The sequence below is a fragment of the Thalia democratica genome, chromosome 7 (assembly GCF_965202585.1).
Source record: "Thalia democratica chromosome 7, ktThaDemo2.hap1.1, whole genome shotgun sequence".
NCBI lineage: Eukaryota > Metazoa > Chordata > Thaliacea > Salpida > Salpidae > Thalia > Thalia democratica.
This window is the reverse complement of record NC_139171.1, coordinates 19212839-19237310: the sequence shown is the minus strand read 5'-3', so window position 1 is coordinate 19237310 and position 24472 is coordinate 19212839. Positions and strand designations below refer to the sequence as shown.

At 25.2% G+C, this 24472-nt stretch overlaps 1 protein-coding gene across 1 annotated transcript in view; it reads left to right on the top strand.

Moving 5' to 3' along the window:
* Nucleotides 1-24472, top strand: part of LOC145840274 (uncharacterized) — a 58830-nt gene that overhangs the window by 5242 nt on the left and 29116 nt on the right. The window contains exons 7-15 of the mRNA XM_082947473.1: nt 2107-2225; nt 2860-2950; nt 4039-4974; nt 10169-10227; nt 11081-11353; nt 12525-12714; nt 13170-13310; nt 13764-13871; nt 16587-16682. Of these exons, the coding sequence (XP_082803599.1) occupies nt 2107-2225; nt 2860-2950; nt 4039-4974; nt 10169-10227; nt 11081-11353; nt 12525-12714; nt 13170-13310; nt 13764-13871; nt 16587-16682 (2013 nt within the window). The remainder of the gene's footprint in view (nt 1-2106; nt 2226-2859; nt 2951-4038; nt 4975-10168; nt 10228-11080; nt 11354-12524; nt 12715-13169; nt 13311-13763; nt 13872-16586; nt 16683-24472) is intronic.

The following is a 24472-nucleotide window of genomic DNA, read 5'->3' as shown; positions in this document are numbered from 1 at the left end:
AATTTATATATTACTTAGTACACACAGTAAAGAAGTTTGTCTAAAATCATGGCTTATAAAACAATATTCATAACTACAAAATATATAAGTAAACTAATAGTTTGTAGGGGGGAGGCGTAGGGAAACGAATATTTTTCCTTTTGTTACAGTGGAAAATTAGTGAATTTTACTGGTGTTTATCGTATTTAAGTCAAATCTTTTTAGCTTTAAACGAAATTGTTCTACCCTCTCACAAGATACTATATCCTGAGGTAGTCTGTTCCACATAGCTTTTGCTCTGTGAAAAAATGCGCCTTGCCACTGACTGTTTTGAAAATCATGTTTACATTTTATTTTTAAATTATTTCCTCTTAGTTGATATTTATTTTGGGAAAAGTTAAAAAACTGGTCAAAAAAACTTTTATATTTGCCATTGATAATTTTGTAAAGAATTAATAAATCAAATTCCCATCTTCTATATTCCAGTGATTTCAATCCAAATTTAATCATTCTATCATTATATGACGTGTAAGATATGTTGCAACGATTACAAATATGACGGGTAAAACTCCTTTGCACAGACTCAATTTTGTTAATATCCTTTTTTAAATGGGGTGACCAAATTTGGGTACTAAACTCAAGTTTAGGGCGAACGTATGTTTTAAATAGTTTTGTCAGAATTGAAGCAGAATTAGTTTTAAAAGTTTTCAATATTTGATAACATGTAGTTTTTGCAATCTTATATAAATAGTTGATATGTTCATTCCATTTCAAATCTTTGGAAATATGAATTCCTAAATCTTTAAAAACTTTAATTTCTGGTAACTTGATGTTATTGATTAAGAGGTCAGTTGGAGAAAATTCTTTTTTGTTAATGGTTAGAATTTTACATTTGCTAGGATTTAAGTTTAGTTTTCTTGTTTTTAACCATATGTAAATATTATCTAAAGATAGTTGTAATGAAGTATTTAACTGACTAAAGATTTTGGCATCATCTGCAAATAAGCTTAACTCACTTTTAATATCAATGTTTGAACAAATATCATTAATATAAATTAAAAAGAGAAGGGGACCATCTACACCACCTTGTGGTACTCCACTGTAGATTGTTAAAGAGTCAGAAAGCGTATTATTGATGAGTACTCTTTGTGATCTATTATTTAAAAAGTTATCAAACCAATCAATTAAGCTTTCATGTAGCCCATACTGATTTAAAATTTTTAATAATCTTTTGTGTGATACTGAATCAAAGGCTTTTTGAATATCCGTATAAACTACTTTAGTAAATTCATTTTTGAGATAAGGAACTAACCAAGAATGTAAGCATGTTAACAGTTGAATGGTTGATGAGCGGTTTGGAACAAAACCAAACTGTTTGTTAGTTAATAATTTGTTATCAAAGAGGTGATTGAGAATTTTTACAGATACAATATGTTCATAAATTCTTGAAAAGCCACTTGTTAGAGATATTGGTCTGTAATTTAATGCATTGTGTATATTACCTTTCTTGTGCACAGGAATAATAAAAGATGTTTTCCATTGTTTAGGAACATCAGATAGTTCTAGAGAGCAATTAAATATTAATGAAAGTGGAAATATTATTGATTGGATAACATGCTTGATATAATAGGGTGGAATGTTTTCTGGCGTTCTTATGATTTTATCTTTTAAGTGGTTAATTGAACTTATAATGTCTTCATAGGTTATGAAAAAATTTTGCATCTTACTACAATTCTTTTGGGGTAGCTTAAAAGACTGGTAACTCTCGTCTTTTTTAAAAACTTTTTGAAAATTTATGTTAAAAAGTGTTGCTATTTCAAAATCTGAGGTTACTGTTTTGTTTTTATCATTATCATATAAGAGATGTATGGAATTATTTAACTTAAGTTTAGATTATTAATTTGATTTTATAAGATATCTAACTTTTCTGTACCTTTTATCATTCAACAATATTTTCAGAAAAAAAAATATTTATGATAATTACTTGTTTCTTTTTAATTTTTTTTGCAGTCCCCTACTGTAATTCATCATTTAATACAAACTATTTTTTTTTCTTTGGAATATACTATTTTATCCTATAAGCACAACTTGGGAAATATTTTAAATTTAAAATGCTAATACCCACAGAAGAGGAACAGTTTGAGAAGGTTTTCGACGCCGATTCGAAATTCGGAGAGTCGAGAGACTCGCTGATACTGCAGGACATTTCAACTGAAGACGAACTCGTGTTGTCACCAGTTGAACAGGTCAGTATATTAAGTGAAACTGATTAAATTTTACTACCATACAGTTTTTCTATTTTTTATGTGTTTTTAATCATGAATTTTGAGACAAATTTGGCGTTTAAGACTTTCTGAATGGTTTATAAGTAGACTGTTTGGTAAGCTAACTACAGCTGTACGTAAAGAGATATCTATAAATATATTACACAAAAGTTTTGATAACAGTCTTTAACAATTTACCATACATTGAATTTGTATTGAATGGAAATAAAATATATCAATGTATGGTTAAACTTACATATAATGCATAGCTCTTAGCTATGTACACTGACCTAATATTTTTTTGTTTGACTTGTTCGTAAAATAATTGTAACTGTGTTAATAAAATGCTTAAAATAAACTAAACAATTAAATCTTAATGTGTTTGGAAGCTCAAAATTTTGTCAATAAAAGAAATAACTGTTTTGTATTTGTATCTATTTCTCATCCAGTAAAAATAGATTTATATCCAGTGAATGTTTATGACCTTATGTTAATTATCAATATGCAATTAGCTTTATGAACCATATGTACTAGTATTTTTATAATCGTATATTTTTAATAAATTTATATATGTATATATATACAACTCCTTGATATTAGCCCTAATTCATAACAGACTCATCAGCAAACCTTTGATGTCCTTCAAGACGGAACCTTTGATGTGAATAATACTTATGACGTAAATGGAACTTATGACGTTAACCAAGGTTTGTTTTAATATTCTTCGTTAGTGATTGTGATTCAATGCTACCTATTAATTGCTATCTATGTTGTTATAATATTTAATAACTGACTTCTACAATTCAATTAAGTTAAAATCTTGGAGATATTTTAGTTTTATTTCACTTAATATTTACATAGTTTTGACTTTTTTGCTACCATTAAAACAAACTTGATCTTTTAAAAGTTTAAATGAAAATTTTATTAATAATTTAAAAAAAAATAAAAATAGGGTGAACAAAATGTATACTCTATTGTACAAAGAGGTATTTTAAATACGTTTAAGTTTTAAATTTAATGTTAAAACTTTAGTAAGCAGATCTAGTAGTTTCACAAATATTCAGTAATTTAAAATTAAAATATTTATTTTGTTTATACTAAGTAAATCAATGCTTTAACCCTACAATTTGTAACAATTATAACGCCTTAAAGTAACAAAACAAATGTTCAAAAAGAAATGTGTATTGTAAACTTAAGTCTAACATTAAACTGAGCGTTAAAAGTTCTACTCGGTAGAAATTGTTTAAATCCAGTATGCAGCTAATTTTTATTTTGCAAACAAACTAAGTTATATTTTTAATTTAAATATTTAAAGCTTTTCGGCATTGACCAACGGCGGTAGTTGAGTTAATTAATTATTTATGATGTTTTTAACTGACAATAACTGGCTTTGTTAGAAACTAATAAGAAATAAGTAAACAACTCCAACTGAATAGTTTACTAGAATTTATGTGGGTGTTTCTGTAGTTTACAGCTTAGAAAAAATATTAAAATATGCCTTTAGTTGTACATTTTACAACTTTATAATTATCTTACAAATAATTTCAGTAAAAGTTTTTTCTAAAAACTTATAAACGCTTAATTGTTTTTAATTAACTAAAATATTGTGTTTGCCAAAGATAATTCTAAAATTAAAATATTTTAATTAATTTTTGGAAGTCATTGTACTTAATACATGTTCAAAAAACGTGTGTGTTTGTGATAAAGCAATTAGTTCTTCTTATTTTCAACTAATTAAAGTAGTTTAATTAAAAGCAAATTACAGTATCATAATACAATACATTTTTTTTTGCAGGAAATTTGACGCGCAACATGACAAGAAGCAGAATTCTTAGTGACACAAGAAACATGAACCAAACCCACAACTTGAACAATGTCACCCAAAATATGACCCACAACTTGAACAATGTTACCCAAAATATAAACAATGTCACCCATAATATGACCCAAAATTTAAACAATGTCACACAAAGTATGACCCAAAATTTAAACAATGTCACACAAAGTATGAACAATGTAACCCACAATATGAATAATTTAACCCACGATGTAAAGAATCTCACCCATGATGTTAATAACCTGACCCATAATGTTACCCGTGATGTGAACAATGTGACCCAAAATATGGCTAATACGACCCATAACATGACTCACAACCTGACCCGTGATGTGAATCCCAATGCCACCCACAACCTGACACAAAATGTAGACAGCAACCTGACGCGCGAAATCAACTGCACAGACACGACAAAACACGTCCTGCCTTCAAACTACACCGGAATTGGAAATGTCACCTACGATCAAAACAACCAAAATGTCACCTACGACAACAATATCAACAACCAAACTCACAATATTGATGACAATCAGGCTGAACAAGATTTTTTGAACCTCACTCAAAATTATACCAGCACCAGCGTTGAAATGAACGGTGAAAATACTGAAGACAAAAAATCCCCTGACTCGCAACTCAACATCACGAAAGACATCAACCAGAACCTGCTGGTCGACCAAAAAGTGACCTGCCAAGAACCGGACAATGGTAAAATGACCTGCCAAAATGAAGAAACAAACCTGGATGAACTCGTACAAGACATTGTGAACGAGATCGTCAACAATGAGACAAAAGAAGATAACTATGACGTAACAGGGGTGTTGAACGAGACGACTGAAGTTGTGAACACGACGCAGGCTGTTGAGGAAAAGTTTGAGAAAAGCAAACCGTCAAACGGTGAGTTGTTTGGTGTGTAAATATATTCTAATGATTTAAATTTATATTTGTTTTGTGTAAGTAGTTTGGAAATGTAGATAATGTTAGTGATTTAATATTATAATTTTAAAATTTAAGCTAAGTAAAGTTTTACAAAAAAAAAAACTTGAGTAAACTATAAACATTCGAAATTTAACCTAATTATATGAAATTAATCTTAAACTGCCGTCAGAATAATACGAAGTCGGTGTGGTTATAAAAACTTGAATATATTTTTTGCAGTTATTGTTTTTAAACGTAAAGCTTAATTATAATTTTTTATATAGAATATTAATAGAGACAAAAATATTAACACAAGCCAAATACAACAAGTGCGTAACATCATTATCTATAAATAATCACGGCTACGGTTTAGCTACTAAGTTATCAAATAAGTAGTAGAGAAAGTTATTTAGTTGGATAAAATAATAAAAACTTATAAGAAGCTAATAATCTATTTTGTTTTTAGATTTAAGTAAATCGTAATTAATTAACTTTTTATTATTAGCATTAACTTTTTTTTTTGTCAGTAATGAGAATGACCAACTACATATACTAGATAATCTGGAACAAAGTTATTTTGGATAAGCTTGCATTTATTACACTTAAAATATAGTTTCAGTTTTTGTTTAATTATTTTGACCATTTATAACAAATCAAAACTAAAAATATTTTATTTTCTTTCAAACTGATTAAAGACAAAAAAACTAATGAAATTAATAGATTATTGCATTCTTTTTTGGAATTTTCTACCAACTTTTTTAAATTAAAGTTCTAATAAAATTCTTAAAACAAACATAACAGAAACAAGTGATAGACATAATAAAATTCCAAATAAACACCATTATTTACTTGTATTGTAATTAAAAAGACAAGTTTAAACCTGTACCAGTAAAAATGTGTGTTTTTATTGCACAAGCCTTCTATAAGTACTACTTATCTGAGTATTGTTGTAAATGTATATTATAAAAAAACATTTATTTATTGTTGTTTTTATTTTTAGTTTACAAAATAATTTGCAAAACGTTTTATTTTGTAGGTTTTATATAGATATTTTAGTTTAAGTACAAAATTAATATATACCATTTAAATTAATAGAAAATATTTTACTATAAACATAAAAATCAAAATTTATAAAGTTTTCTTTTTTAGTTACTTGTAAAAACTTTGAAACTAAGTCATTTTTAATTTAAACTTGATTTAATAAGCTAAAAAAATGTTTGATAATTCGATTTGTGCATAAAATATTTAATATTGTTTTGGTACTTAGTAGAATTATGCTCTTATAGTGCATTATAAGTACCACTTAGAATTGCCGCATTGAACCAAGTTAAAAAAATTAATGCAAAAAATTATTTTTATGAAACATGTTTTTATAGTGAACGTAGTTTATTTTAAGAAATTTTAAATTATTTTTTTTGTTTGTTTTATGAAGTTTCATTCACTATTTAAGTAAAATTAATAAAACTTTTTTTAATATAATTTTCTATCTATTTTAATTGAAAACTATTTTGTTTTAATCTACCTTTGATTTATGAAAGATTTAGCTTAATTAGTAGTTTTTTACATAAAATTATTAAAATGTTTAAGTATTTAAATGAGAAATTGAATAAGTTCTACGTTTAATTTTACAACAATTTTCGCTTAAAAAAATTTAATTCAAAAATTTGTACGGTCAATACACGTACAGTAAATTAAAATAACACAATAAAATAGGTGCAGTTAATTAAATAAATATTTGCTTATTGTCAATTTAATCTACTCGTACTTATAACTGAATAAACAATAACATCTGGTAATGTTTTATACTCATAATTTTTATTTTTCTATGTGTAAAATATATATATATTAATAGATATTTTTTTATTATCATCTACATGTAATTATAAAACTTACTAAATATTATATAAGTTGAATAAAACAACTACAAATTTTATATTTTATACTTACATAAATATTACCTGCCTTTTTTAAAGATTAAATAAGGACTTAAATTTAAATCATAGTATTTCTAAATATAAATCCAATTTTTACTGTTAAACGAATTAAAAAAAAAAGTATCATAGTATACCGTCTTTTACACTGAATAATAATTATTTCCAGTTAAATTAAGACCCTAAAGAAACCTTGAAAAGTTGTATTGGATAAAAGTATATTTTGTTATCCTTATATCAACTGTAAGATAAAGTTAAGTTTTATACTTCTGTTTAATTTCAAAGTCTAACATGTTGATTGTCACGTTACTGTATTTACGTGTAAATTTAAAACTGTTAATTACATTTGTTGGTTATTTGTTGTTAAACTAGTAAATTAGTTGGTGTTTAGTTTAGTTTAAGTTTATCTGTTTGTCCAAAGTGTATTTTAGAAGGTTGTCAAAATTGCTTGATTAAAGATAATGCGTAAGTTAATTAGTTAGTTTATTTTCTTATTTTTACAAAAATAAAGTTTCTTAGTGTTATGTATAATAAAAAAAAGCTACTATTTATATTTTAAACAGTTAAATTTATAAGTAATTTCTAGTTAATTGGTGTTAGAACATTACATGATAACAAACCATTTCTTAATAACACTACTTCTGTATGACTTTTAATTAATTAAAAGTAACTAAATTGTATAAAAAACTTTGAAACGTGACTGTTATAGATTTAATTGAAACTACCTATTTGTTTAACAAGTGTTTATCTTTTTACAAGCTTCTTATTTAAAAAGTATTTCATAGGCCATATAATTTTTAACAATAAATGCAATAAAAACATAATGAAAAATCAGCTATTGTTTACCACTTTTTTATTGTCCCAACACCAATAAACTGCATATTTACGACCGGTTATGTTGCATGCGTTTGCTGTTATGTAACTTTTATAAATAGTTGAGGTAAGTTAATAAGTTTTAATAGACAATACTTAAATGGGAAACAAGTGCAATTTTTTAAAATAATTTGCGCGCTATATATAAAACTAAATAGGGGTTTCAAGTTTTATATTATATGTTTCTACCTTTCAACTTTTTGTAGAAAAAATAGTTTGTTGTTTTCTGAAGTATAAACTCTTTCGTTCTATATTTACAATGTTATTGAAATGTACTATATATTTTATTTTTTACGAGAATAATTGTATATAAATTTAAAATAAGCAAAAATTTAAAATTAGAAGTTAAATTATTATTATTCTAACATAAAAAGTTAAAAATACTTAACATGTTTTTAATTAAAGAATAATTTTTAAGTTTTATAGTAAGTGTTCATTGCTTAGGTTAAAAAGTCCAGTGATTTTAAACTTTTGTAAAAAATGACAAAAAATAAGTTTTGTATCAGTGTAAATATTTTGAAACACATCATTTAACATATTAAATTATCAGTATCGTATCTTATTTATTTTTCTTATTTATTAGCTCGAATGACTGGAATATTTTTTTATATTTTAACCTAAGACTTTTTTATTTTTATTAATACCTAAAAGTCGTTTTAATTTATTATCATCCTGTAATTTGTTTCAATGAGTTTTGAAAAAATTCGTTTTCAAAACTTTTTTCAAAACTTGTTTCTTCAAAGGATGTTGTTAAATTCTTTTTAAGTTGTAATGTGTCTTAATAACTTATGCAAACTTGTTAACATTTTAATAAAAAAATTATATTCACATTTCTTAATTTCAATCTATTAATTTACACAGTTTTATGCAAGCTTTCTTTTCCCGCTTTGTATTATTTTTAGCACACTGTGTAACTGGGTCAAAATATTAAGAATTAAAAAAGTTGTTTAATACTAGGGATTAATAGCAAAGCTCTTTTCTGTGCCAGACGTCTAGCAATTAATCGTGTAGTGACGTGTCTTTTGAAAAAAAAAAATTAAAAGTATTTATCATTGTTATTTAAAATATGAATAGCTAAATTTCGTGGATAATCTAAATCGATCTGCGATCATTTTTTTCTAAATTTTTTGTTAGTTTTATATATTTAAAACAGTAATCAAGATATAGAATCACATTAAAAACCAACTTTAGAGAGTTTTTCTCTTTGTTCATCTAAAGTGTTGTTAGAAACCATGTAAACATATCTTCAGTAGTTTGTTTATAACCTAACTGGTTTGTTTATTATATACAGTTAAGTAACCAGTAGCAACAAAACACTTGGCTCTGTAGCGCCACGTATATTTCAGCGGTGGAAATAATTACTACTTTTATTCACGGTTGACTTAACACACGCGTATAGGAATATTCATGACAATAAGTCGTATTGTAAGCTGGTATCTGTAGCAGGGGATGTTTAAGAATTGTTATTTTATCACGTAATATTTATTGAGTTTTTATTGTTAGTTTTTCTTTGAACTTGTTTTTACTTTAGGTGTGTGTAATGTTTTATGTGGTTTTATTACTTTACTTGTGTTATTTTAATCTTAATAATATTTTTTATGTAGTTTGTATGTATTAAAGTGTAAGTTTTGAAAATTGTAAACAAACCTTTTTTAATTTGTTTTGGTACTGTTTATTTAAACCATTACATTTTATTGGTCTTATGTTATTAAAAGCAGACTGTGATTTCAATTATATTATATTTAATTCATTATTAAAATACCAAAGTTAATTTTAAATTCGTTTGTAAATACAAATTACTTTAATAAATTGCTCAAGTTACAGTTTTAGAAGAACTCGATTTTTTTATAGTTTTTGCAAAGACGTGTTCTAGAAGCTAATGATCAAAATATTAGTCGACAGACTTAAAAAGAAAATTTAAAATTGTACAACAAGTAAACTCAATAAATTGTATTAGTTGGTCAGAACTTATTACAATTGATGTGTTTTTTTTATTTGAAAAAATACAAATAACACTTAATGACATTTAACTTCTACGTTACAAGTTATTCAAATTAACCACAATTGCTCAAGTATGTCAATTTAAAAAACATTTTTGTACAAATGTATATATAATACAAGGTAAAAAACATTAAATGAGTTATCACATAACTTTAAATTGTATTTATATTTTGTTGAAATTCTTTCTTTCTTTTAAAGTTCGTAAATTTAAATTTAAGACATAAAATAAAAAAAACTAATTAATAACTGAAGTATAACTTACAGTTTAGTAGATGGAAAAAGTTATGATAACAAAAAAAAAGGATTTATATAAATAAACTTCTATATCAAATGTATCAAAATATTAATAATAAAAACAAACATTACAGATGTAGAGAAGTCAAAGTTAGCAACCAAATCGCCTAAAGCAGATAAAGAAGTTTTCAAAGTTAGTTTTTTTTCATTTGCTGAATTTGTTTTTCATCCGTAAAATTGCTGTTCATCGTATAATCCTTTAAAAGTCGGTTTACGTTTTATACATTATCCTTTAAAAATGTATTTTTTGATTTTCCACTCTCAACTGGTTTTTATAACCGTAAAAAGTTTATTTATCTTCTTAATTGAAATTAATTTTTTGCAGGATATATAGAAATAAGATTTGTTTTTTTAACCATAAAATTTGTTTATCCTTTATGTCTTTTAAATTTGATACATATATATAGAATATTATTTACACCTGGGAAAAAATGTAAAATGGTTTTTAACCGTGAAATTTGATGTTTACCTTATAATACTTTAGGTAAGCTGAAATAAAAACTTAATAATCTATATAGTTTTTCAAAAGTTGTTTTTTTTTACGATAAACTTTTGTTTTTCTGCCTTATAGTTTTCTTTTTATGAGATCAGACTTAGTAACTAGTATTGCATCAATAAATTTGATGTCTACTATAATTATTTTTAGACATATTTAAAAAAAAATTAAAATAGTTTTATTATTATAGTATAGTTTACTTAAAGATTCCACTTTTATTTTTGTTTTAGCGTGAAATAGTTTTAAGTATTTAAAACAAAAAGATAGTTTTGGAAGAGTTAAATTTGATTTTATTGTTTTTATTTTACTTAACATGTATGTTAATAAAATAATAACTTTATTTTCTAAATATTTTGTATTTTAATATTTGTTTAAACTAAGAAAAAAAGTCTTTATAATGATTTAAATTATGAATATACAATCATAGTAAATCATAATTTCGACAAAGATATATTCAATTTTTCAGAATTTTATCGCGTATTTATCACAGAAACCGGCCAGTCTTCAAAAGAAAGGATTGGTGAAACCATCGCTTGCAAGAACCAACTTGACGTCCAAACCAGGTCTCAAGAAACCTGAGATTCAGAAACCTGAAATACAGAAACCAGGACTCAAGAAACCTGAAATACAGAAACCAGGTCTCAAGAAACCTGAAATACAGAAACCAGGTCTCAAGAAACCTTCTGGTGTTTTGAAAAAACCTGCATCCGGGTTACAAAGACCTAGCGGAGGGCTGCTAAAACCATCGGCCGGTACTGTTAAGGTTTGATAATGAACATGTTTTTAAAAATTAATTTTGATTACTTTCAATTGGTTTTTATAACAAAAGTTAGTTTTTTAAAAACTTAAGTTTGAGTAATTGTTAATTTTTGTTGCATAAACCCAAATAAATATTATTTCTTAGACATTCAGTTTTAAATTTAAGTATTACGTGGTGTGTGTACAATGTGTATGGATAGTTTAGTATCAAATCAAATGCTTTTAAACAGTTTGATGTTTTTAAAGTTTACAATTAAAGATTGATATAGATATTCAGCTAGTATACGAGCTCTCAAATTGCTTTTATATTTAAATGCAGGAAAATAATAAGTCGCGAATAACTGGTAACTGTTAAAAAACGATCAAAAGTATAAATTTAAATAGCCTAGTAGATAAAAATTTTATAAATCGATTAATAAGTTTCATATATCTAACCTAACTTTCAAAAAGTAGTAAAACACATTATTATTTTTTGTTGATTTACTAACTTTATTGATAGGTTAAAATATCTACAATAATAATGATAGTTCAAGTATAATTTTTTTTTTTTGATGAAACTAGCTAACTCTTGAAAATTTTGAATAGACACATATTTTCATTACGATTGTTGTTTTTTTGCAAGTAGGGTTTATATTTTAATTTAAAAGCTGTAGAAAGTAAAAAAAATCGATTGTTTTCACAGTCAACCGTAGTTGATTGTTTTTGTTTGCTTTGTCTGAGTGCGAAAAACTTTTTATCAGTTTTATCACCTGATTTGCCAGTTTTAAAACTTTATTTTTATAGAAAATAATCATGCTTAATTATTGTTATAAACTATTAAAGATTTCAAAGTAAATCAAGTTAAGCTTACATAGAAAACTTAATTCAAAAATGAAATAAAATATTTTGGTCTTAAACCAATGTTCATTAAAATAAAAATATGGATTTAAACTTATAAAATAACTAGTGCCCAAAATTATTACCGAGAAATAAAACACCAAACAAATCTAGTTTATATTCACAAAAAATATAAAAAGTGCAAATATTAATTTTAGTAGTAAAGTTTTTGTACGAAAACGGTCGGAACTGACTTATTATATATAAATCCATGTAAAATTAATAACAAAAACTAATTAATTTTAGTCTTTCACATTAACATGATTATCAATAAAGTACCAAAACAAATAAATTTGCAGCCGAAACCAAAGATGGCAGTGCCAAACAAGACGAGCTTGCTTAAGCCACCTGGCGGACAAAATAACGCGGCGAGTAATGTGAAAACATTGAAGAAACCTGCAAGCGGCTTGAAAGCGCCCACTACCGGTTTGAAGAATCCAACTTTGATGAAAAGCACTAAAACGCTCACGCTCAAAAAGCCCGCAGTCGGTTAGTTTGTGAAATTGTTGTGAAAAAATTAAACTGTTTTTTAACTTATAAAAGCTTGAAGATTCTTAATCAAAACTAGACATATACAATTAATAATGTATTTTCTTATTTGTATATTTTCTAATGTTTGTTTTCGTTGATTAATTATCGGTTTTTAAATGGTAAACAATCAAGTGTTTTTTTGATATAAAATAGGGTATGCATTAGATTTTTCTGATATTTTGTACAGTGAATGATAAAAAAAAATCTTTATAAAAAAAAGTCACTTTATTGACGTTATTTTTTTATATGATAAATATGTAAAATAGAATTAATAAGAAATACTTTTTACAAAACTTTAAATGAACAAACTCACCAAAGTCATATTAGAGAAAAATATAACACATAATAAAACATTTGTTTTTATTGTTGTGTACAAGCAGTAAATAAAAGAAAACCACTAAAATCAAAACTAGCCTCAACAACCTCAACAAATAGAAGAAACACTACATTCAACAAGAGCACAATAAGCAGAAGCAACACTTCAATAAAGAGTGATGGAAATAAATCCATTATCAGCAATGCTTCTATTAGATCTAATGGAAAAGATACTAGTGGTCAGTATAATTGTACAGTTTAATTAAATTAATTAAATATGTTGGACTATAATTAGGAAAATGTTTGTTTATTAAAACTTTTTCAGTATATAAAGAAATAACTAGATAATTAAATAAATAAAAAAGTTAGCTTGATTAGTTAAAAATTAAAGTTGAACATTTTATATAATATTTTTATGTTTAAAATGTTTTTGGTTTTTGTATGATGTATCAGGAAATAACATCAGCAAAAGTTTAAATACTCAAATATAATATTATAATAACCATCGCGACACTATCTCTCTCATCAATCACCGTTGTGACGCAACAACCAGCATGTTTATGACGTCATAATCCATCGCAGTCTGCCTTTAATACATACTAGACATCAATTAGTCGGTGCAACTAGCAAGATGTTCAGTGTAGAATTGTTTTTGATGTTTTGTTTCAATTTCCTTTTTATTTTGATTGCAGTGGCGAAGGGTCCTACCACCAACGGCGCTAGAGTGAACAGGAGGACCACTTTGGCGGGAAGCAAGCCGATGACAAAACCCCAAACAACCGTTACTAAGAAAACAACAAGTTAGTAAAATATTATTTTATTTCTGTTATGTATAAAGTTTTTCACTTATGTAGTTTTTTATAATTAACAGCTAGTTTTTTATCCAAGGGAGTAAATAACATTTAAATAACTTAAGTATTGTTCAGATCTTTACTTATCTTTTTAAGTCATCTATTAAATTAATTTAGCATAAAATTACAAAATAAAAGTTAAGTTATAATAACAAAGCTGTTTTGTTGAGAAAGCTTAGTTATTATTTCTAATTGTTTTACGCCAGTTGAATTTACTGAATAATAAATAGTAGAGTTGTACTAGAAAAAAACTAGCATCAGTATAATACTTAGTTCATTCAACTAGTTAGTGTATTTAATAAACTTTATGTAAGTTTAATGCATTAGTTCACTAAAGATTGTTTAATATTTAAGGCATTTATATTTGTACTTTTTATTGCAGAAATTAAAAAATGAGTTATTAAAAATTTATTTTTTATATAAAGTTGATTCTAAATTATGACTTATTCCATAATAAGTTTCAATATGTTAACTCAGTATGATATGATAATAAAGAGTTGAAAATTAAGCACATTACAACTTAAATTCACTTAAGCTTGTAAAGAGCAGTGTTAAAAGCACTTACAATATGAAAATTTAAAATATTTTCAACTGCATATGTCTTAACATATAAATAATTCATGAAAAAGAACTTATATATGTTTACACAAGTCTAAAGAGTTTATTTTGTGTCCTAGCATTGCTCATAAATGCCTGAAATGAAGATATTTTTTGAAGTTTTTGTTTCATAATATTATTTTAAATGTTTTTTGACTTTAGTTCACAAACTTAGCTTTTTTATCAAAACTGAGTTGTATTTTGCATTACGACAATAGATTTGAGTCAGTTATATATATATATATAACTATTTTAAAAGTTCAAGTAATGTGCTTTATTTGTCTGCATATAAATATATATGTAGTAAAGGTATTAGTTATTGGCAAGGTAGGAAACTGAGGTAATGTGTTAATTACGCACCTATTAACTCTATTAACCAATGCTTGAACCAACACTATGACAAAGTTTTATATGTGGTTAATTTTGTTGGAATAATCAAATATTGAAATACTGTATTACAAGAATTATTAATTTATTTCTATATTTTATGAAAACATCCTTGAATTTGTCATTTAGTATGTTTTTGATTTTTTTGTGAAGTTATTTTTAGGGAGCTTAGCTTAATAAAAACAAAGTCAATGAAAGAATTTATTTTATCAAACCTTTTTTTGTCATTATTTTGTTATCATAGCACTTTCCTAATAGTGAGCCCAGCCTAATTTACCCTAACCAAAACCTTTGAGTTAACCTTGTAACACAAATGTTTGGTCAAGAAAACAAAATACACCACCATCATAAATAATACATCAAATGCGTTCCAAAGTAAAATAAACACGTCTTCGGTATTACGTCATAAAAGCTACGAGAGAATTCGGAAAATGTTTCTTTCTCTGCAAAGTACGGAAGTCATTATGTGTTGTTACAACTTTGTTTTATTTTACGACTGAAGGTTTGATATTTTCACTTTTTCTTGTGTTGTTTTCACTTTGGAGACATCATCATTGTTGTGATGGATGAAAAACTGCTTGACAGAAACTTGGTCATTTTGAAAAACAAGTTCAAAATGAAAAGGAGCGCTTCCGACCTGATTAAGCATTACGAGTGTTTTAAACTGGGTACTTTATTATTATTATTGTTTTTGAATAGTTTTCGTTTTGTTTGTTGCTTTAAACTTTAGTTATTTTTTAGTTATGAGTAGTAGTTTTATCAGTGGATTCATATACAAACAAATTGTTTTAAATTATTACTGTGTGGAAGTAACAGAAGTATTTATTTTCTTTGTTATTGCTAGTAATGGGCGGAAGTTTTGGAAATAATATTTTCTATAAGTAGTACTTATTTTGTAAATAAATCCAGTAGCTGTTACCAAATGAATATAGTTTTAAGAAAAATTATGTTGTTTGCCAATGGTTAGTTGAGAGTTTGTTTAAGCGACGATAAACGAAGTAGTTCAAGTTTGTATTGATAAAGTTTGACAAAAATAATTATAACAACTCAAAACACATTGTTGTATTAGTAGGCTATTTTAAGTTAGTATTTTCTTTTCTATGTGATTTTGCTTGGTTGTTTTGTTTTTTAAAGTTTAAAAGTTTTCATGTATTTGTTTTTTGTTAGAATATATGTTATATAGTATTTGTTTATTTAGTTTTTTATATTTTGTTGATAATTAATGTTTTATTACAGAAAACTCTCAGCGCATTTTAGGATATTTTGAACTGAATAGTTTGTTGTAAGTTAGGTTAAAAAAAATAATGTTATAGTGTCAAGTTATTAAAATTTACATGTTTGTTTTTATCTTAAAGCTAACTATATTTTTCTTTATTCATAAACGTTTTTTCTCTAGGCTTTTCTTAAAAATTAGTTATTTATTAACTCATCATAACAAATAAGAAATGAACTTTAAGAATAGTTTTCTGTGTAATATATTCAGAAATACTTGTGTTTGGATAGGTAATTTAAATTGAACTATATATTTAGTAACAGTTAATAGTGTTTTTTGATATTTTTTTAGCACTGCTGTATATTTTAATTGATATTAGTGTATAATGTACGAATATTTATAAGCTCTTTAAATTTAAGTTATTTTAAGTAAAAATCGAGAATTATAATTCCGAAATATTTTTACAGCAACTTCACTGAAAGCCCCTCAAGCTCAGTCCAAGTTGACTCAACAAAAATCACAGATAAACAGGAGAATAAGCACAATTTCATCCAACAAAAACTGTGAGTTGTTTTATTAAGTATTTATTTTAATAAGCACAAATTCATCCAACAAAAACTGTGAGTTGTTTTTTTTCTGAACTTTATAGTTAACCTCAGTATCATCTTATACAATATGTTAGTTGCTTTTAATTACATAAGCACTAAAATAATTTATTTTGAAACGTTGCAGTCTTGTGTAGTAAAATACTAAGGAATAACTTAAGGTCTGTATAGTAGTTAGTTTAAAAAAATAAAAAAAAAACGTTGATGGTTTTTTTGTTTTTGTTGGATCGAAAAAAGAGTTGACTGCTCAAAAATCTTACAAAAAAAAACTTATAAAAAAGTTACTTGTTAATGGTGTTGCTCTTAGTTTTTAAAATTTGTTTCCAATTTTTAAACTACTTCATGTTTGCTAGAATTTTTATTTTGATTCCTAGCGATGTCAAGTTGTTGCCGATATAGTTGAAATACATTATGATCCTAACAATAAAATAATGTAAGATCCCGTGAATATTACAACAAAAACTTAACTATTGAATTACAAACTGGTTTTGTTTTGAAAACTTGAATAACAATTTGAAAATTGATCCTTTATTTTTTACATTATGTATGATGTATTTTATAGTCGACAACTTATTGAATACTAATAACAGTTAATTACGTTTTGTTCTAAAGTTAAATCATTTATTAAATTTTTTTTTAATCAATTGTTATATTTAAAGTAAATATTTTAAATACAATCTTTTTGTTGTTTGTTCTAGCCACAGTTCAAATAATTTTGCTTTAAAAGTTGACAAATATTATTTAGATAATTTTTATAAAAGTACTTTTAACAGATTGCAGAAATAATTTTTAAAGTAGCTGTAAGTATATGTTTAAAGTAAGTATTAGATTTTCTTAATGTTTAATAATGATATAAATCTAAACTGAGTTTCATTGTTTTCCTTTAGCATAGTAACTTGAAGTATTTTGGATTAAATTTTATTTTTTGATCATCAGTAATCTATAAGTAGTTTTACTAATGACAAATCAAAAAACTAAAATGATTTTTAGTTTTTTTAACTATATGCCTATTTTTATTCTATAAATAAATTTAAAAATATACATAAATAAAACTCCACAATAAATTTAACTAATACAGTAACCTCTCGGATCTTTACGCACTCGTGACGTTACGCACTCTCGTTTAGTTACGCATTTCAGAATTCTATAAAATTCAGAAAACAATTTTTTTTTTTTTGATATTGCACAAATACGTTTAATGTATATTTTTAAATTAAAATACGTTTTTGAATGCTAAAACACTTCTCTATATCTTTAGACTTTGTAAATCTATGTTCCTTGAGTAATTGATAAACATTTAGTTAAACCTCAGTATATCAGAAATTTTGTTAACAATAAGAGATTAAATCAAAATTCTGAAATAAACATGACAGTGTTTAATAATGAAAGTATAATGAAATAATCAGAGTTTAAAACACAAAGAAATAATACAGCAGTTTTGCCCTATATATTAATAAACACCATTTTATAATTGTAAAGAAATGCTTAATTATAAATTGAGTTTGCTAAGTAGAATAGACGATAAATGTTACATATAAATAAAGATTAAGATAATTTTTACTTATTATTAAAATAGTAAAATTACTTCTACTCATATTATTATTATTTTAGAGAATATTAAACCCTTTTTTTAATATATGTATAGTTCGATCTGTTGTTTTCATATTTGTAAATGAAAGTGCCCAGTCTACTTTTAACTAGAAGCAATATTAAAAAAACACCCATTATAGTAAGTATATTTGGTACCTCTCGTTTCTTTACGATCTCTCATATCTTTGCGCACTTTTTCTGTGGACACAATGTGCGTAAATAAGCGAGAGGTTACTGTAATCAATGGATTAGATTAATTTTAGCTTATTTGTTTTAAAACTTAATTGTTTATTATTTTGCTAAAAGATAAGAAATTAATATGAGAGAACACTAGAAAGGAAAGTATATTGTTGATTTTTTCTCATTAAAACTTAAATTCTCTCATACTCATTGGCGCTTTTTTGATAAATTTTGTAGTTAACAATAAAACTTACTGTTGAAAATATGATATAATAATAAATAGAATAAGTTTAAAGCATAATTACTAAAAGTTTTTATAATAAAATTATACTTTAGTTTTCTAAAAAGTGTAACATTTTAGTATATAATACTTATTTTTTCAAAAGTTTAATGTTAGTTTTTACCAAAAGGTTTTACTACTCATTTGACATGTAACGTTTTTGGTACTTTTGTTAAATTTTTAATTAATACTAAAATTTCATTTGTATTTCTTAAAATATTTTTTCTATAAACACGTTTATATAAAATTCAAACCTGTTCAAAACTACATCATAAGTAGAAACGTAATTATTTAAGCAATTATTTTTCTTTGAGATTCAAAAGTGTTTTATAGTAGTTTCAATTTAAATGATTAAGTTTTGACCGTTTAATATTTTGTCTTAACTATCAACGGTCGATTAACAAAACTACCAAAATTTTAAATTGAATTATTTTAATTTAATTCACGCGAAAAGTGTCGGATGTTGGTACATCGCTTTTACATTGATATAACAAAATAATAGAAAAGTTATACATTGTAGGGAGATTTTTAAGGTACACACTTTTGCCTGGGTTCAAGAGTTTAGAGAAAGTTCAAAGTAAATTATAGCATATATCAAGTTATTTATGTTATAAATAAGGTCTATTTTTGATTTAAAAACAACAGTTTATGTTAAAAAACTAGTTTTGTCATCACTGTTCAAAATAAAAAATTAATCGTTTGCTAACAAAAGATCCTAGTGAAACAAGTTCACTGGAATATAAATAAAAACAAATTATGCAGTAATCTTCCTTTGTTGTACCAACATATGTTTCTGTGTGTTAACGAATCAACACACTTCAACTGGGTTCTGTAAAAAATAATTACTGTAATGAAAGAATAGAAGCATAAAATAAAGTATGTGTATACATGTTTTTCATTAAAATTACAATAAAATAATTTCTACAGATATGTCACTTTCTATTCTCCGACAATTTATATATTCACTTTACCATCCGACTAAAATTCTTCACATCTTTATGTTTAAGTTCCGAGTTTAATTGGAAGCATGTATTAAAATCACAGATAAACCGTGATTTTTTACCTACTACGCCCAATAGAGCTAGAGATTTTTTACTGCAGGTTTATACTTAGCATATGTCCATCTTGTTATTTTACATTTTAACTTTCATATATAACACAGTTTACTTATTAAATATTTAAAATATCTGTATGGGATCTTTAAGTTAAACATCCGACTGCTACTTTATAAAACAACAATCAATTATTTTAATAACTGTTATATACAATATAGATGTAGTTTAAGTCATTGTGATTTTATGTATGTCGCTGTAACTTAATTATCGGTAAGTGCTTTGTAAGCTTAATAACAATTTTGTTTTTGTGCTTTGTTTTCTTAAATTTTAAATTCTTACATTTTTAGTTTTTACATTTAAACTAAATCTGCTTCCTAATTGTATCTAACTTTGATTTTGTTTTAATTTTAGATTTAATCATTAAAAAAATATAATATAAAAAACACACTTTATATCAAGTTTCTGTGACTTTTATTGTCTTTACCGTTGTTAAATTTTATTGATTCACTAATTAATGGTTGTTGTTTCATTTTTGTTCAAAATAGATTACATACTACTTTTCATATTAAAGCGCTTTACTGCTTTCCCAAACATAAAGACTAAATTAACTAACTTTACAATACAAATTTAATAGCTGTCTTATTCTTCATATATATTGTGGTGTAAGTATTGGATGTATTTTGTTCAATCATTGACAACGGTAATATAAATTCGAATCAGTTATTCTTTCCATTAAAGTAAGTGATTTGTTTATATTAAGATTTGTGGTTTTGTTGTGTATTTTAGTTTACTTTACTTTAATTATTTTAGACTTAATAATTACAAATATTATATAGTTTTATAACAGTCGGATTTAAGGCCATAGAGGAGGGGGTCCGACATTTTTTTTTAATTAACTTTGGCTTTTATATAAAAGCTTTAAATACAAACTACAAGCCTGTTTTTGTAGAATTAAAATATTATTTAACTTTTGAGATATTTAATTTTTTGTAAAAAGTTTCCGATACAAACGTATGGACCGAAAATTTTTCGGGGTCAATTTTCTCGGAAATTTAAAAAATCACTAAAAATCCATCTTCTCCATAATTTTTCAAGCAATCTTCTTCAAATTTTCAGAAATGTTCCTTATATTAAAAGCAAAAAACGTTACTTTAGAATTTTGTAATGTAAAAAATTAAAAATTTTATCACAAAAATTAAAAAAAAAAGTACTTTTTCAAAAAAATTTTTTTTAATTTTTTTTTAAATTTTAAAGTAACGTTTTTTTGTTATTGTATAAAGATTAGACTGTGAAAATTTAAAAAAGATTGCTTGGAAAATGTAGGAGATAGGTTTTAAATAATTTTTTTTGCTGTTTTAGTTTTCCCTTTCCATAGGGAATCTACTATGCGGCCCGACTTTGACTAGTCATATCTCAAAAAATAATTTGAATTTTTTGAAACGATAAAAAGCATCTTCAAGCTTATAAAAAACTCTTTGAAATAAGATCAACTTGTAAAATACATCGTTCCCCCCTATGGCCTTAACATTGAATATTTTACCTACTATTGACTATTAACCTGTAAAAATCTGTAGAAATTATTTTATTGTAATTTTAATGAAAACATGTATACACCTACTTTATTCTATGCTTCTATTCTTACATTACAGTAATATTTTTTTACAAAACCCAGTTGAAGTGTGTTGATTCGTTAACACACAGAAACATATGTTTGTACAATAAAGGAAGATTACGGTATAATTTGTTTATAATTTTTAATTGTGTTATCGTCATATTAACATAAGATTTTTCGTTCATTTAGTATGGTTTTTATGGATTAGTGCGCACCTTATAAATTTCCCTGCTGTAAATCGAGATTACAAAGTTTTTCGTTACATTGTACTTGTCTGTGATTTAGCGAAATAAAATATAATTTAAAAATACGGTAGTGTAAACTGGATAGAATTTAAATACTACTGTGTTAGTCTTAAACTTTTAAGCGTTGTATTTGTGTAAAAATATAAGAATTGAATTATAATAAAAACGTATTTATATTTTACATAAAAAGTGCGGAATTGTAAATTTTATTTACTTGTACAAAACAAGCTTATAGTTTCACTAAAGTTGTCTGTAATTTAGCGAAGGGAAATACAATATAATTTCAAAGTTTGGGAGTCTAAAGCATTCGCGCTGTGAAACGTTTAATTACGTCATGTGCAAAAAATCAAAAGAAACGTTTCGCTGACAATTATACAAATCTCCTACGTATGACAATTAAACTTAAAGGTATCGTACACTCGTGGTCTCCATTGTATCATTTTTATAAGTCATTTATTAATGATTATAATGTTTAAAACCATATGTTATGGTAGGATGTTAGTTGTTGCCGATAAAGTTAAAATGGACGATATTTAACTGCTGTAATTAAAACATTTATAACTTAGTATTTTTTTTTCAAAACATTATTTTCCATATGATGTACACGAAAAACCGGACATTTATGACTTAAAAAATGTTGCTCTGTGCATTTCAGACACCTACCCAGATAATAAAATTATAGTTCTACTAACTACATAAATTATGTTACATTAGATAGAGCTTTAAAAGTGTTTCAAAAATTATGTTCTCTGTTAGATTCATAGTGACGTCATCTTGATGACAAGCGTCAAAAAAAATATTTAAAATTTTTATATCAATACAATTTCCTAGCCTATACTTGTTTTGAACTGATACATATTATGCTATTAGATACTACACATACTTAACTAGTTTCTTTTTCTTCATAGTTCCGTTGAAGTTTAAACCGTTAACACACAGAAACATGTGTTATTGTAGGAAAAAAAAATACCGTTAAATTTTTATTAATATATATATTTAAAAGAACTTGTTTCGCTTGGATCTTTGTTAACAAACGCTTGAATTTATAGAATTTGAGCAGTTAGTTTGAATTTATACAATTGATAGTGTACTTTCAAACTATCAAAAGCAAGAAAAAATTGTCTCTAGAGTTTTAAAATTATGTAATACAGTTTGTTAAGTTTTTAGGTTTGTCAAGTTTATACGTGTTTTTAAAAAGTAATCTAAATAAATACTTAATTTTTAAAATTTAAAAAAAATTAAGTTTATTTACTATTCATCAAAAATACAGCACTTTTGATGCATTTGTATACTTTTAAAATAAAATTATTATTTTATTTGTATTTGATAAAGCCTTTTTATATTAAACAAGTTTGTTTAAATTTAAAGCTGTTTGAAACTACAACATAAATAGAAACTTATTTTTTTAAGCAATTAGTTATCATTGAGGTTAGAAAGTGTATTATATTAGTTTCAATTAATATGAAATAGGTTTCTACCAGTTAAACTTCTCATAGTAAATTATAGAAAGTCGGTTATTTTTCTATTCAATGTTTAAGTGTATAGTGACGTATCAATACTTATAAATGTAGAAATTAATTAGTATTAATTAAAATTAAACTGTAGCGTGTGGGATGTTGGTTCAAAGCTATCAATTTTACGTTGTAACCAACTTAATATTAATAATATTAAGTTAAATATTAGAAAATAATAATATTTTAGTTGTTGCGTGTAAGTTAACATAAACCTAAAAAACAGTAAAAGTGCATTTCTTAAGATAATGCTCGAATATTTTGAATTTTTCAAGTTTTGTATCATTATAAGACTCGATAAGAAGTTATTTTTGAGGAAGTAAAAGTTTTACTTTTTGTTATTTTCCTAACGCGTAAAACACTCATTTTTGTCAAAAGTCACTATGAAAAATAAAATACATTATTGTGGTAGTTTTTATTCATCTTCAACTTTTAGCCTTTAACGACAGTATTGTAAGTAATTTTATTATTATTTTGTTAAATTTGTTTTGATGTTGTCTCCTAGACTTATCTTATTAGCTGTATTACTTAGTTGATTTGTTATATATGTAATAAAAATACTAAAAACTACTTTTTTTATTCATTGAATTTCAAAATCAGTCCATTTTTTTTAAGTTGTTTGAGCAATTTTCAATACTTAAGGTTGATAATTAACTTTTTTTTAAACTTGAAATTGTTAATAATATTGTAGGAAAATTTTTAAGGTACCCAGGTTTAACCCATCCAAAAGTGCGTACCTTACAGTTTTAGTGAGTTCATTTTTGTTTTAAGAAAATATAATAGTATAGTATTAGGTGTTTGTTTTAAATAAAAACTATACCTACATTTGATTATTTAAAAAAAAAGTATGTCTTTTCATAAAGAAAATTGTTGTGTTCTTGTTAAAAGCGTGTCTTTTGTGTTTGTTTTATTTATGATACCACTCACTTTTAAGATTCAGCGCGTACACTATCGACTTTGCCGACAGTTTTATGAATTTGTCGCCGCGTAAAAATCGTCTGTTCTTTAGCGAAGGAAATCATGTTTTTTAAATTTGGGAGTTTGTAACATTTGCGCTCTGAAACGCCTCGTTACGTCACGCGCGTAAAAATCGAGGAAATGTTTGCTGCTTGTTTTTATTAAGCTCCTGAAGGCGTGATAGATTAGTGGGTTTACGAACCTGAGGACGCCATTGTTACATTTTTATAAGTCTTTAAATAATGACTGTTATATAAAAAAATAAAGAATAAAGTTTATAAAACGATTAATTACGTTTTAAAAGTGTGAAATATGCTG